The 15,876-nt window shown below is 35.9% G+C and overlaps 1 protein-coding gene across 1 annotated transcript in view; it reads left to right on the forward strand.

Annotated features, from left to right (window-relative positions):
* RAPGEF6 (Rap guanine nucleotide exchange factor 6) overlaps positions 1-15,876 on the forward strand; it is a 185,073-nt gene that overhangs the window by 15,379 nt on the left and 153,818 nt on the right. The window contains exons 2-4 of the mRNA XM_080805059.1: positions 7,524-7,594; positions 8,899-8,955; positions 13,465-13,548. Of these exons, the coding sequence (XP_080661185.1) occupies positions 7,524-7,594; positions 8,899-8,955; positions 13,465-13,548 (212 nt within the window). The remainder of the gene's footprint in view (positions 1-7,523; positions 7,595-8,898; positions 8,956-13,464; positions 13,549-15,876) is intronic.

Genomic DNA, 15,876 nt, shown 5'->3' on the forward strand with positions numbered 1-15,876 from the left:
TACTACCACAAGCCTGTCTCAGAAATAGTTGGTACAAAAACTGCGAGAAACCAGGATACACGCCTGGCTCAGTTGGTAGAGCATGCAACTCTTGACATTGGGGCTATGAGTTTGAGCCCTACATTGGGCGTGGAGCCTCTTAAGACAAAAAACAAAAACCTACAAGAAACCCCTAAGGCCAGCTTTACGCAGTCAGCAACTACTTGGTGTCCCATTTAAACAAAATACCATAACCACCCACATCATGTGGGAGAATTAGCCAGTTTGCTACTACAATCGGCCTTTGTTCTGGGAGGTCTTTTCTGTTCTTTCATGAGTGCTTAGCATCTTATGACCCTCAAACCAGGTGCATTGTAGGGACCAGGATTTACTAGGCATCTCAGTGATTAACTCCCTTTTTCATTAATAGGTTATCAGCCAAATAACAGAGTGGCATAATCCTTCCTAGCCAGTGGTTGTATGCATCAGAACTACCTAGAGCCCTTATTAAACCACAAATTGCTGGGACTACACCAGAGATTCTGATTAAGTCTGGAATGGGGCCTGGGAATTTGCATTTTTACCAAGTTCCCACATGAGGCTGATGGCGCTGGTCTGAGGGTCTGTCAGGGTTGTAAACTTAAGTGAAACAGAGCCCAGTTCTGTCCACTTTAAAGAAAAGGAATAAAAAGATACTTGGTAGCTACAGAATTGCTGGGATTACTGGAGAAGTAGACTTGGGGCTAGACAACCATGGTCATATGCCTAGCACAAGCAGTCCACTACTTGGACTGTTGACCACCTATACTATATACTGCATATGTTGACTGACCCTGATGTTACTTCTAACTGCCAGCATAGATTCTGTGCAGTTCTTGCTTGTCGGTTTCCCTGTGTTCAAAGTTTGGGACATGTGTGTCTTATTAGTAGCACTTGGATCATTTGTCCATGCCCTAGTTTTATGTGAGGTTGGAAGAATGAAAATCTGGTGTTTTCAGCTTCAGCCAAAATTCATACGCTGAAGTAGTCTCCAAAGAGAAGTTCATTCATGGCTTGACTTCCTTTGTGGATATTTTTGACCGCTGTATTTTAGTAGTTGGCAGAATATGGCCTGGAGTCCAAATTAGTCTACCAACTATTCTGTAAATAAGACTCTATTGGAATGCAGCCACACCCATTCACTTACCTACATTTTTATGGTTTTCACGCCACAAAGGAAAAGTTAAATAGTTGTGACAAAAATCGTATGACCTGAAAAGCCTAGAATATTTACTATCTCACATTTTATAGAAAAGGTTTTCCATCCTGATAGAAATAATGCTCATATTTGTATTTGGGTCCAAGCAATCAGCATTTATAGATGTTGTTGGAGAACTACATGTTCATTTGGCCAAATTGTCCCTCTGAAATAAGACTGAAGGCAATTAACAGTAAAAACTTACAGATATTTGAAGAAGGGCTTTTAGAATCTAAAATTGATAACTTTGTCGGGCTGTCTTCAAGCAGAGAACTGAAGAAACACGTATTTCAAAACTCGTGAATTATATTCTTGCTTAGAGTTTAAAATTGAGACGTGAATTCCAGATTCTTTGTCAGATATTCATGGCGTTATCGATGTTGTTCCCAAAATGTCCTCTGAATTAGAAACAGTAGAAATTATATGACATAAATTAGTTGAGAATCTCAGAAAATTCTGGTGAGGCTTTTTGACACTAGCGTATCCTCATTTGATAGGTCACATTATGGGAGTTCTCACTTGCTTGCCACTAAAAGTTAGCTTTATGTCAGAAATAAATTGCACATATCTGTAGGATAGGCATTTTGTAGGTGTCTTGCCAGGTTCTGATGACTTTTAATGTAAAGGGTGGGGCCCAAGCAACTATGTGTGTATGGCCACAGCTTTAAGGCAAAGGAGAGAGAGAGGAAAAAAGAACCCAGACTGGGAAAGAAGAACTAATAATTGTTCTCATTCACAAGGATGTTTTATATAGAGAGAATACAAGAAAATCTACAAAATATGAGATTTATTAAAGTTTATAGTATACATCTTCTGTTTATCCCAGTCTGTCTTCAAGTGTGATTATAGTACTTCACATGGAGTCTAAGAACCTTACAACAGTGTATTGCCATTTTTACCCCCATCCTTTGTGCTCTTACTGAGATACCCTTCAGGTGTATGCATAGTGGAAACCCTCACACATTTTTGTTGTCATCGTTTTTGTTAATGCTATTTATTTATTTATTTATTTATTTATTTATTTATTTAAGATTTTACTTATTAGAGCACTTGTGCACTCACTAGGAGTGGGAGGTGGGAGACAAAGAATCTGGCAGAATCTATGCTGAGCTCAGAGCCCAACATGGATATTGGGGATCCATCCCATCACCCCAAGATCATGACTGTAGCAGACCAAGAGTCTGGCATGCCCTACCGACTGAGCCACCCAAGTTCCCCTTTTGCTAGTGCTTTTTATTTATTTATTTATTTATTTATAATGAGATCATTTTTTTTTAAGATTTTATTTATTTATTTGTCAGAGAGAGAGAGAGAGCGAGAGAGCGAGCACAGGCAGAGTGGCAGAGGGAGAAGCAGGCTCCCCGCAGAGCAAGGAGCCTGATGTGGGACTCGATCCCAGGACGCTGAGCCGAAGGCAGCCGCTTAACCAACTGAGCCACCCAGGCGTCCCTTGCTAGTGCTTTTTAATCTGTTGATTACTGTTTAAATAATTAGAAAAAAGGTTTATATTTTCCCATGTAGTTTCCATTTTCAGTTCTCTTTATTTTTTGTGTAGTTTCAAATTTCCATCTGGTATTGTTTTTCCTCCTTTATGAAAGACTTAACATTTCTTTTATAAGGCAGGTCTGCAGGTGATTAATTCATTCAGACTTTGTATATGTGAAAAATACTTTCCCTTTGTTTTTGAAAGCTGTTTTGATTGGCGGTAGAATACTAGGTTGATAATTTTTCTTTTTTGACTTTGAAGATTTACTGCAATAGTTGTCTGGACTGCATTGTTTCTGACGAGAAGCCTGCTATAATTCTAATTTTTGTTTATGTAATTTATCTTGTTTCGTGAGCTGCTTTTACAGTTTTGTCTTCATTTTTTTTTTTTTTTTTTTTTGGTTTTTTTTTGTCTTCATTTTTTGAAAGCAATTTGATCTTGAGGTGCTTTGGTGCTGTTTTCTTAATATTTCTTGTGCTTGGGGTTTGTTGAACTTCCTGGATGTGAAAGTTTATAGTTCTTATCAAAAAGGGAATATTTTCCATAATTCAATTTTTTCCCTTTTGTTCTCCCTCTGCCTTGAAATGACTCCAGTTACACTTTTGTTAGGCTGCTTGAATTTTTCCACAATTCATTAGTGCTCTATTCAAGGTTTTTTCCCATATCTTTCTGTTTTCTTTTTGCTTTCTGTTCTTGTGTATTCAAGTTTATTAACCTCTTCTCTGCAAAGTCTGATTGTGTTGTTCATCCCATCTAGTGTATTGTACATCTCAGATACTGTTTTCATCTCTGAAATTTTTTTAATGACCCTTCTTACATGCTTAATCCTTTCTGTATCTTCCTGAATATATGGAATATAATTTTAATAAGTTTTAAATGTTTTTTCTTACTCATTCTGTTATCTGTGTAATTGGTAAGTTGGTTATAATTGATTTTTCTCCTCACTATGAGTCATTTTTTCCTCCTCCTTTGCATGCCTGGTAATTTTTGATTGAATAGCAGAGATTGTGATCTTTACCTTTTTATGTACTGGGGTTTTCATATTTCTTGTAAATATTACTCAGCGTTGTTCTGGGACACAGGTAAGTGACTTGGAAATTATTTGATCCTTTTGGGCCTTTTTTTGAGCTGTGTTAAATAGTGCCAAATTTCTATTTAATTTTGCCCTAGTATTAGTCCAAAGCCTTCTGAGTACTCAGCTAAACACACTATGGATTATGAGATTTTCTAGTCTGCCTGATGGAAATAGTAACTCTTCGTGTCCCTGTGTGAATTTTAGATATATGTTCTCTCTGATCCAGGGTGTTTAAACCTCAGCACTATGGACATTTGGCCTAGATAATCCTTTAGTCCGGGTCCTTGTCCTGTGCATCAGAGGATGTTTACCAGCATCTTTGGATTCTAGTCACTTGATGCTGGTGGCACCAGCACCCTGCCTCTGTGCTAAGTTGTGACAATCCCAAACGTCTCCAGATACTGCTCTTGTCATCCAGGGGAAAAAAATCATTCCTGCTTGAGGACTTACTTCATTCTGTAAAATAGTTCTTTCCCTGCCTTCTTTGCCTGTTTTTTTTTGTTTGTTTGTTTTGTTTTAATTTATTTGTCAGAGCAGAAGCACAGAGAGTTGTAGGCAGAACAGGCAGAGCAGGCAGAGGGAGAAGCAGACTCCCTGCTGAGCAAGGATCCTGACGTGGGACTCGGTCCCAGGACTCTGGGATCAGGACCTGAGCTGAAGGCAGATGCCCAACCAACTGAGCCACTCAGGCGCCTGGTTTTTGTTTTTCTTCTCCCACGTGGTGGGATGATCAGTATGCAACTGAAGACTTGACAAGCACCTTCTGTAGGTTTCCAGAACATACATTATCGGTGTAACATGCTCTCTTGTATTCTTCAAACTCTAGCCAGTTTCTGCTTTCTAGATTGCCTCCTCCTTTTCCTCAACTGAAGATACTGGCAGGCAGTAAGTTACCATCCTGTGAATCATCTCATTTGTTTCTCTTCTCTCAGGTGTTAAACTGTCTTCTGTTGCCTCATGTCTTATCTCATGAAAAATGTGATTTCATATATTTATTTTTAGTTTTAGTTGATTATGGTGGAAGGTAAGTCCAATCGCTCTTAATCTATCTTGACCTAAACTTGAAGCCCCAACATTCTGTCAATAGGAGATGTTCTGAAATGCTCCTGATCACTGCACCTCCCAAAACATCAAAGTGATAGTTCTTTGATTCCTCATAGAGTTTATTGCCTACTTTCTGAAATGTGAGTGTGTTACCAAGGACTCCAGGGTACCAGTCTCCTTTTGGTCATTCTCTTGTTCATTCTGTCCATTCAGCAAGATATGTATGGGTATGTATGGGTCAGAAGGTCTGGATGTTTTCACGTTGTGTTATGGTAGAGAGTGAGAGAATTAATCCGCTTCCGGCCTTTTGGCTAAGATCAAGTGAGAGTGAGAATGTTAAAATAGCCCTAAGGAAAAACTGTAAGTTAATATTGTCCTATCTGAATGCAAACTGTTTCCCGATGATCTTTTGTAATGGAAGTGGGAAAAAAATGTATTCACCAAATCAATACCTGAGGCTTAATCAGTTCTAGCAACAATGTTATGTTGAGACTATTGGTTAGGATTTGGTTAAGTTTGTGGCAGTCTGCAGGCTTTTTTTTTTAAGGATATGTTTAGGAGGACAGTCTATGGTAGAGACCTCACCATTAAATACTGTAAGTTTTCATTGGACACCCTAGTCTTTGCTGTTCTTTGCCTGTATGGAAGCAATTTGACCTTTTATTTACTGTCTTCTTCTGGGGCATAGGAAGTGGGCTATTTCAGAGGCTTCCACTTGGCTTTTTCCACTATTATAGCTATTACTACATAGGTCATGGACCCATATGGGGTTATTCTAACTAACAAGTATATACATTCTAATTATAAACCCAGGAGTTTGAGAGGGACTATTAGATGGGTCTGCAGGCTCAGTGAGTTCACTGTGAGCTAGACTTTGGCCAGGACTTTATTACTTTAATCCAGAAGGTTTTGGCTGCGTGCTTGGTTCTTTTGTTCCACCAAACCTCAGCTGGGATCATTTTCTCAGTTTCATTTGTCTTCTGGTGTAAGAAGACATGACTTACATATCTGATGCCTTGGTGCTGTTCCATGTGGCCTTTCTCCATGAGACTAGTGGGCTTCCTCACAGCATTGGTGGTGTCAGGGTACTTGAATCTTACAAGTGACCCATCTTTACTTCTGCCACATTCTTTTTGATCAGAACAAATCAAAGGACCAACCAGGTTCTTGGGGAAGGCACGTAAGATTCCAGTTTTTGATGGGGGAGTGGTAAGGTGTCCTATTGAAAGCATATAGGATAAGAAATACCATTGTAGCCATCTATGGAAATAGTAGTTTATCATATCACTTCTCTATCTGCTGTCGTCAAGAATTTTATAGACCTTTTCTCATTTATTGTGGTTTTCTCTTTTAATTTATTCTTTATGTATATAGGAAAAAAGTCTTTTTCACTCCATCTTCCTAAGGATTTAGTGAGATGGTGTGGTCATTGAATCCGTTATGGTTAATTAGTGGTTGTAATTTTTGGAATGACAGATTATGGCTCTTTTTCTTAGTGGCTCTATGTTTTCTTATTAATCTGTTAAAAAACAGGTTGTCTTAGCTTTTTTCTTTTGTCATCTGATAATTCTCTTAGCCAATTGCATATCAAAGCAGGAGGGCAGTGTTGGGGAGCTGCCTGTCTTATAAAGTCATCGTTCCTTATAAGAGAATAGGAGTTACTTTTTATATAGAGAATTTAAGCTTGTTTATAATCTCTGAGCACCAGCATTCTGCATAAGTGGTAGAGTAGACCATTCTTTGAGGAATTTGGTCTGTTCCTATATTCTCTGCCACTTCTCTAGGCTGAGGTTATACTCTATCATACTGGGAGTTTTAATACCTAGTTATTTGAATGAGGGCTAGAGATAAGTTCCCTATCTCTCTCACAAAGTGAGTAACAGGATTGTCCCACTGGACTTTTTTTTTTTTGTTGTTAATGGTTGATTAGTATTGCTTTGGGTCTCTTTAGAAAGAGATATATCTTTAGAAAGAGATATAAAAATATCAAAAACATTTTGATTTTTTAAAAAAGATTTTATTTATTTATTTGACAGAGAAAGACACAGTGAGAGAGGGAGCACAGCAAGGGGAGTGAGACAGGGACAAGTGGAGTTCCTGCCGAGCAGGGAGCCCAATGTGGGGCTTGACTAGGGGCTCGATCCCAGGATATTGGGATCATGACCTGAGCCCAAGGCAGATGCTTAATGACTGAGCCACCCAGGTGCCCTGTCTTTAGAAAGAGATTCTTTAGAAGGTCATATTTTTAGAGGAATATTAACAAATTGAGTCCTATCCAAAGGAGGTTAAGCCAGGATGCTTTTCAAGATGTGGAAACTGCAAATACTGAGACTGAATAATCTGGAGGAAATAATAAATTAAAAATTTATGGCAATACGATAATTCTTTTTGAATAGCTGGATGTCACTGAGGAAGAAGGGTTATATCTGTTTAGAAATGAAATAGACTTTCATATGAAATGCTTAGTTTTTGATTTCTGGCATTGCTTGAGTAGAAGCTTATCAGCCGTCCTGAAGAGGGCTTCCTGTTTGAGTGGAGGTAGCTCTTTACCTTTTCAGATTTCTTTTATTTCAGAGATTTTGTCTACCATAGTCAGTAGTTTTGTCATGAACAGTTGTTGGTTTAAAATAAGAGTTGTGGGGTGTTAAGATATTTTGAAAGATACATTTGAAAAATAATCAATTTTTTCCCCTGTTCTCCAGGATTTAAATACTATTTATTCTTATCTTCATGGAATGGAAATACTATCAAATCTCAGGGAACATCAGCTCAGGTAAGTGTGATGCTCTGTTTAAGAGATTTTGTGATGGAGTCATTGAAATGGGTTTGGATAGATAATTAGGAGACCAAACCATTTGGGGGCTTTTTGTAGGATATACATAGGACTTTGGATTTTCTCATCACAGTTTTCCTTAGTCATGGGGCCTTGAGCAAATGTTAACATCTTAGCTGCAGTTTTATCTTTCATGAAACAGAGACAGTGAGAGACGATCTTTGTTACAGTGTTCTGAAGGTTACATGAGAATATCTGAAGCAAAACACAGTGTTGAGTATTTGCTAGTCAATGAAAACAAAACTTTTACTTTATGTAATTCTTTTTGATATTATGTCCGTGCTTAAGATGGACTGAGTATGATGTAGTGTTGTATTAAAGTGCAAGAATTACAACTCCTGATTTGGTATGCTTATATGAGTTCTGACCTGTAAACTTTCCAAACCCCATTTTCCTCTTCTGTAAAATGAAATTTCTTTCCTGCTATCTTATGTCATTGTGATTACATTTATAAAAACACCTTTAAGTGTTGTAAAGCATTTACTGTAGTAACTTTGCATAATGTTTTAATTAAAGTATGTTTTCCTTCCATAACCAGCTCATCCATTACTTTTTCTGGTCCTCCTTTAAGTTTCTGGTTAGGGACCAAACCAGATTGCTAGAATATAAATGTTAGGGCCTATTATTTTCTCTTTTCTGTATAACATAATTCAAATGTCAACATGTGTTTGGAAGAAGCAGCACACACACACACACACATACACTCACACTCTCTTTTTCTCTCTCTCTCTCAACAGACTTTGATATGTATGTGTGTAAATGTTAGGGCCTATTATTTTCTCTTTTCTATATAAAATAATTCAGATGTCAACATGTGTTTGGAAGAAGCAGCATACACACACACAAACACACACACTCTCTCTCTCTCTCAACAGACTTTGATAGGTATGTGTGTATGCCTCTGCCAGTAACTTTTCTTTTCCCCCTACTAGTAATTTCTTAACAGGAGGATTCAATAGTGAATCAGACAAATGTGTATTTTTTCATAGCAGAAAAGGAACATTGTTCAGTGTGAGTTGGCAGGTTGTAGAGTGTACATGATAGTATTGTATTTATTGTCTCTTAATATTACCCAACTGACGTGTTTGAAAATACTGCACTTGATGTATGTATTTCTAAACTCTTGGAGTTTAGTGAAGTTAGTGGTAGGTAAGATAATTTTCTGTTGAAGTAATCATAAGTGTTTTTAAAACAAAATGAAGATAAAATCATTAAATATTTGGCTTTTTTTTTTAATATGTTAGATTAATGTCTGCAAGAGCACGCTATGAGAGATACAGTGGCAATCAAATTCTTTTTTGGTAAGTATTTCCTTAATTAGCTTAAACTAATAGTTTTAATATTTCAATTTTGACTTTTAGCATTGAAGTTTATTTTATTTGGAAGGAATTTCTTTAGAGTAGATTGAAATATATTCATAAACTGAGAGTACACGAAAAGTTTAATAAGTAAAATAGTATGTATTAGTAACTGTTACCGTTTCAGTTATATATTCAGTTATATATAGAACATTTCAGCTCTCCTAAGGCTCTAATCACCTCTCTTGGAAAGGTAATCCCGTTCTGACTTCCATCACCATGGAACTCCACACAGATAAAAATTGGTCAGGCTTTTTTTTTTTTTTTTTAAATTGATAAATGTCTAAGATTCTTCTGTGTTTTTGCATTAATTCTTTTTCATTGCTTTACTGTATGTGTGCAAATGACACAATTCATTTATCCTTCCCACTCTTGATTGATAGATACTAGGGTTGTTTCCAGTTTTTTTCCTATTGTGAATAATAAAGTTTTGACAAACATCTTATTCATGTCTTTTTGTGCCCTTTTGTAGTCATTACTATTGGGCATATTCTTAGGAATAGAATTACTGGAAATGCATGTGATCAAATTAGGAGAATCTGACATTAGAATCTGATTTACATATTTTATCCTATCTCACTGATTTTATTTTACGTTTCCCTGCTTATTGATGATGAATTATTTTCATGTTTTTGTAGGCTATTTGGGTAGCTTTGTTTTAATGAAATCTGATATGAGTTTTTAACCATTTTTTAATTGGGTTTTCTGTAGTATTTCTGTTGATTAGTAGAAATTGATTTATGAATTTTGTATCCATGTCCTTTGTTGAGATACTTACGTTGTATGTGTCTTCTCCCACTTTGTGGTTTTCCTTTTCACACTATGAAAGGCATCCTTTGGAGAGGAGAAATTTCTAACTTTCTCAGTTTTTCTCTTGTGATGTGTGCTTTTCATGTCCTACTTAAAAAACAAAGTCTTTGGTGCCTGGGTGGCTCAGTTGGTTAAGTGACTGCCTTTGGCTCAGGTCATGATATTGGAGTCCCGAGATCAAGTCCCACATTGGGCTCTCTGCTCGCCAGGGAGTTTGCTTCTTCCACCAACCTTTCTCCTTTCATGCTCGCTCTCATTCTCTCTCTCTCTCAAATAAATAAAATCTTAAAAAATAAAAAATAAATAAAAAAGCAAAGTCTTTGCCTTTCTCAGGTGATGAGTTATTTTCCTTCTTAAAATATTGGCAGCAATGACCTCTTTTATTATATAGCTTCACTTGGTATATTGAGATGGTGTTAACTTCCATGTTTCATTACCAGCCCGTGATATTTATCAGTTTTTGAAAGCATTAAACTGGACTCACAAGGATTTTAATACCTATCTTGATTCATTTTTTGGTCCATTCATTTATTATTAAAAGCTTGTCTGCTATACATTATGCTTACCTTCGTGCAGAGTGGTGGGGAGACATAATGTTTGTCTTTATTGAGCTTATTGTTGAGTAGAGAAAATTAATTAAAAGGTAAACATATTTAAGTGCTGTCAAGGAACAGAATGTATAAATAGATCATTGGAACAGAATTGAGAGCCTAGAAGTAAACCCTTGTATTTATGAGCAGTTTTTTTTTTTTTTTTAAATGATCTCCAGCTAAGATCTGTCCATAGTGTGGGTATAACACAATAGAGGATTAAAAAGGAACCACCGATGTACAGTTCATTTATGATGAAGGTGTTAAAGCATTTTAGGGAGGCCAGTGTAGTTTTTTCAGCAAATGATGCTGGGTTAATTATTTACTTGCAAAAAGTTTATTTATTTATTTACTTTTTTTTTTTTTTTACAAAAAGTTAATTTAGACCCTTACCTTATACCATACAAAATTAATACCAAAATTAATGAGCTGTCACTTTATAGCCATTAGAGTAGTCACAGTCAAAAATGTAAACAGTAGCAAATACTGGCACCAATACGGTAACAGCTGGCATCCTCATGTGTTAGTGATGTGGATGTTAAATGATAGAGTTACTGTGGGAAGCAGTGGCAGTTTCTCAAAAAGTTAAACAGTTTTACCACGTAACCCAGTAATTCCACTTTCACATATTTATACTAGATAAGTGAAAATAGATGCCTACAGAGCCTGTACAGAGATGTTCTTAGTAGTGCTATTTGTATTCCCAGCCTAAGACCAGAAATGATAAAAATTTTTGATGAATGGATAAATGTCGTGTAACTATAGTGGAGTACAGTTTGGCAATAAAAAAGGAATAAAGCATTTATATATACCGCAACATGGATAAACCTCAAAAACATGCCAAGTGGAAGAAGCAAGGGAGAAACACCATATATTACATGATCCCATTTATATGAACTGTCCAGGAAAGCCACATCTGTAGAAACAGAGCATGTTACAGGTTAGGAACACAAAGAAGTGTTCTAAAACTGGATTGTGCTGATCTTTGCACAGTTCTTTTAAGTTTCATGAAAATTGGATTGTGCACTTGAAATGGCAATTTTATGGTATTTAAATTATACCTCAGTAAACTAAAAATATTAAGAGTAACACAAATCTGTATCTGGTTCATGATAGAATTTCAAAAGAAGGTGGAAGTTAACAAAAATGTTAGAGTTTAGTGGAAGCAGAGAAAAGAGTGTATATGGTTGATCTGGACCGGGAAGCAACATGGTAGAAAAAGGGAAAGTAAACCATGTGTTCAAGCACCATGAGGAAAGAAGAGGAACTAGTAAGAGAGGAGTCTGGAGAAGCAGATGGAGGCTATCTTAAGATTTTTTGATTTTTATCTTAGGAGCATCTGAAGCCTTTGTATGAATAAGATCTGGCAAGATTAAGTATGCCTTCCTTCTCTGGGCTGGAGTTTGCTTGCCCAGAGAATAGGAGATACGATAGCCCACATGAAAGCATTTTACTTTCCTTGAGTTTACTTAGGTGCATTGGCAAACCATCCTCTGAGAGTGAATTTTTTTTCAAAGTCTGAGCAGTTTCTTAGTCATGGGCTGGCATGGTTCTCCTTCTGGTGGGAGTGAACTTTGGGATTTTCCTACATTTATAGTAGAATTTACTGACAACTTTGTGACCACTTTAGCTAAGTGAAATAAAAATTGGAGGCTTAGCAACTTTGTCCTATCTTAATTTCTGGCAAATTGTTTGATTTTATTCCCCCTTGACTTTGTAAGTCATATTTCACAAGAGTAAGGAAGTAGAATTTCTAAACAAAAGAACCTTAAGTAGGAGATGTGCAACCATTTACGTCTTCCCTCAGTGAAGATTAGAAGATACTAAAAAAGAGACTTTAAAGTACCTATTGGAAGGGCATCTGGGTGGCTCAGTTGGTTAACTGGTGGACTCCTTGATTTTGGCTCGGGGGGTGATCTCAGGGTCCTGGGTTCGGGCTCTGTGCTCAGCCCAGAGTCTGCTTGAGGATTCTTTCTCACTCCTCCTGCCCCCCTATCCCCCCATCCTCCCTGTTTGCTCACACATGCTCATGTTCTCTCTTTCAAATAAATCTTAAAGAAAAAAAAAAAATAAAGTACCTAACTAGAAAGTTGACAGTTTTTCCTTCTTATGGTCAGTAACGGGATTGACCTAGAAAGCTTACCCTTTTTGTTATCATTAAAACATGTGGAATGTTTTAGAAGCCTAGGTTTCTGGATGGAGGATGGCAGTATTCAGTGAATACAGAGAATACCAGAAAAGATGTGATCTTGAAGGAAATGGTAGGTAGATTTTTTAATTTGTTGAGTCTGAGTTCTCTCAGGTATAGTCAAGGTAGACAGTTACGTAGATAAAAAGTTCTCCAGGTCAGAGAAATGATTTGTTTTATAGATACATATTGGAAGTAGTTAAAACCTTAGTTATGGTAGATAAAGATATTTAAAAGACCAAATGGTTAGTTTATACACTAACAACTAACAAGATTCTGGCTTTCAGTTGGAGATTTAACTCAACTAAAAGGCTGATACATTTAAGTCATCTGGTATTCTTTATCCTTCAAACACACATAACATGAAAGATTTGATTTTGTTCATGTCAATACAATTGAAAAGAAATAAATAGATCATGATTCAGATTATAGTTGTCAGTGAAGATATGACATTGATAAACTTGTGAATTCCAAGGAAGTCTCTAATGTTATTAAAACAGGATTTTATGATATGCAGATGTAGTACAATATTTAAGCTTTAATCTTCCTCAGATCTTATGATCCACTACACAGAAATAAAGAATGTGAAGCTAATGGTATAATTAATAAAATGGACTTAATAACCATATACTTGTGAAATCTGTATCTTAAGGTAGTGATTACACTTTTCCCATATGAACATGGTTTGTATAAAACCTTTGGCAACCGTCAATATTTCCCCAAATTCCATTAAATGTTAATGATTTATGATATTATTAGAATGCATTTCATGTTATGTATTTTGTATTAAATTATGTATATTTTGAGTCCTATACATGTGCATATGTGTATTTATTTACTTGTTAATTTTACTTACTTTAACAGTTCAGAAACTGTTGCCAGATGTTGGTATATCCTGCTTTCTGGATCTGTGCTTATGAAAGACTCCATGGTCTTGCCTCCTTGCAGGTACATTTACATTTGCTGCTTTAGAGTATGTGCAGGCAGAGTTAATATTACAACTATTTATTCTATCTCTAATGTTTTGTTTTATGTAGGATGTATATATTCTCTCAGTAGGTGATATATTTTATAAATGTGCTTGCTTACTGGTACTATTGAAAATAGTAAGAAACAATTGACAGTTCATGTTTCTGAGGATGTGATCTTTAAGTTTACATCATGACATAGTATCTTTTATTTGGTCTTTAGTTTTATATGAGATTTGATCTGATTTATCTAATGGTTTTTGAATATGTTGCTACTAATAGTGGTTATAGAGAGGGTGATCTATTTTAATAGTTAAGAAAATGGTTTTTAGAATAACATTTTAGAGAGCAGCAACTAGATTAAAGTCCTAATTTAACACTGTTAGGACCTTATACAAATTTTAATTTTCTTTATAAAATGAGTATAATAGTACCTACTTGAAGTATCTTTATGAAGTTTTAGCAAACTCTACCACTCAAAGCTCTGAACAGATGTCTGTAAACATTGGCAGTCAAGAGCCAATCTGCATGAATTCATGACAAATGTTCTAATATTTCTTGGGCAAATTACCTAATTATGAGTAGTTTTGAGGAATAAATTAGTTTATATATATCTATATCTTAGAGTGCCTGATTGTTACAGGTAATTGTTAATTATCACTAGCACAGTTATTAGGTAAAAGAAGAGAAGGGTGGTTGGAAAAATGGTCACATGTAGTGTTCTTCAAGAATTTGTTCTCTAAGCAATTATTAAAATTTTGGGGGCCTACTATTGAAATTTGGTGACATAAAAACATAATTTTTTAATCAACTTATTTCCAATAATGTTGAGAAGATATTTTTAGATTTACTTATTTATTATTTTATTGATTATTTATTATAATTACTTAGAATTATAATAATTATAAAAATAATTGTAATTAATATGATTAAAAATTAAAATATATTTTATTACTATTTTTCTAAAGTAAGGCTTTTAATTGCAGCTATTAGTTGCAAAACTGTTAAATTTAAATATCAGAGTATAGTCTACTTGATAGATTGTATGGGTCATCTCATTTTTTTTTTTAAAGATTTTATTTATTTATTTGACAGACACAAGTAGGCAGAGAGGCAGGCAGAGAGAGAGAGAGGAGGAAGCAGGCTCACTGCTGAGCAGGAGCCTGATGCGGGCCTCGATCCCAGGACCCTGAGACCATGACCTGAGCCGAAGGCAGAGGCTTAATCCACTGAGCCACCCAGGTGCCCAGGTCATCTCATTTTTGATGCCATTTTTAAAGTCCTATCTTGAGTCCTGAAACGTTCTGTGACCCTTGGTTAGGAAGTCTGTGCTTCCTGACTAATAGAATAACACATAGTGTCTCCTGTTTTTACAAATAAAATACATAGTAGTTCTTGGTTATTTAAGCCTTTGGGCCATTGTTTGTTTCTTCCTATATTTCTGAAGCTCAGTTTTAGAAGTTAGTATTGTTCTTTTAAATATTTCCTCACTCTTGCCTGCTCTGATGGTCAGGAATTTGTTGTTAAGACTTTCTGTGGCCATTAATCAGCCATAATAATTCACCATTATTTAGCGATCAAGACAATGAAGCTTAAAATTTTAATAGTTCACAGACATGTATGAGATTTTAAACAACAAAGTGATGGTACACGTTAATGCAGCCATCATGAACTTCACAGTGAACATGATTATAGAAGTTTAATCGTTATTTGAAGAACAGTTTTGGGGGTGTCTGGCTGATAAGTCAGTGGAGCATGCAGCTCTTGATCTCGGGGTCTTCAATTAGAGCTCCCTGTTGGGTGTAGAGATTACTTAAAGTAAAAATTTAAAAATTAAAAAAAAAAACAGTTCTGGGTAGGGGATTTGCATTTTTCATTTGGCACATGTTTGTACTAGGCCATAGGCTGATTGTTAGAATTAAATTATTTGTAAATAAACTTAAAATAATGCTTAGCATATACTAAGCATTAAATAATGTTTGTTTTCTTTTAAAATTAATTATTAGAGCATAATGGCATTGGGATATGATCATTATAATACCAACAGAAAACAAACACTACTTATTACAGGAGAAGGAGTGAAAGTAGTATTCTAGTTCATTAAGATAAAGCCTATTTCTCTAGATGTAAAAATATTTATTCCCCTTATTGGGGTGCCTGGGTGGCTCAGTTGGTTAAGTATTTACCTTCAGCTCAGGTCATGATCTCAGGATCCTGGGATTCAGCTCCCCTTGGGGCTCCCTGCCAATCTGGGAGTCTGCCTCTCCTCTACCCCTCCCCACTCTTGTGCTTGCTTGCTCTTTCTCTT

The sequence above is a fragment of the Martes martes genome, assembly GCF_963455335.1.
Source record: "Martes martes genome assembly, chromosome: 5".
Taxonomy (NCBI): domain Eukaryota; kingdom Metazoa; phylum Chordata; class Mammalia; order Carnivora; family Mustelidae; genus Martes; species Martes martes.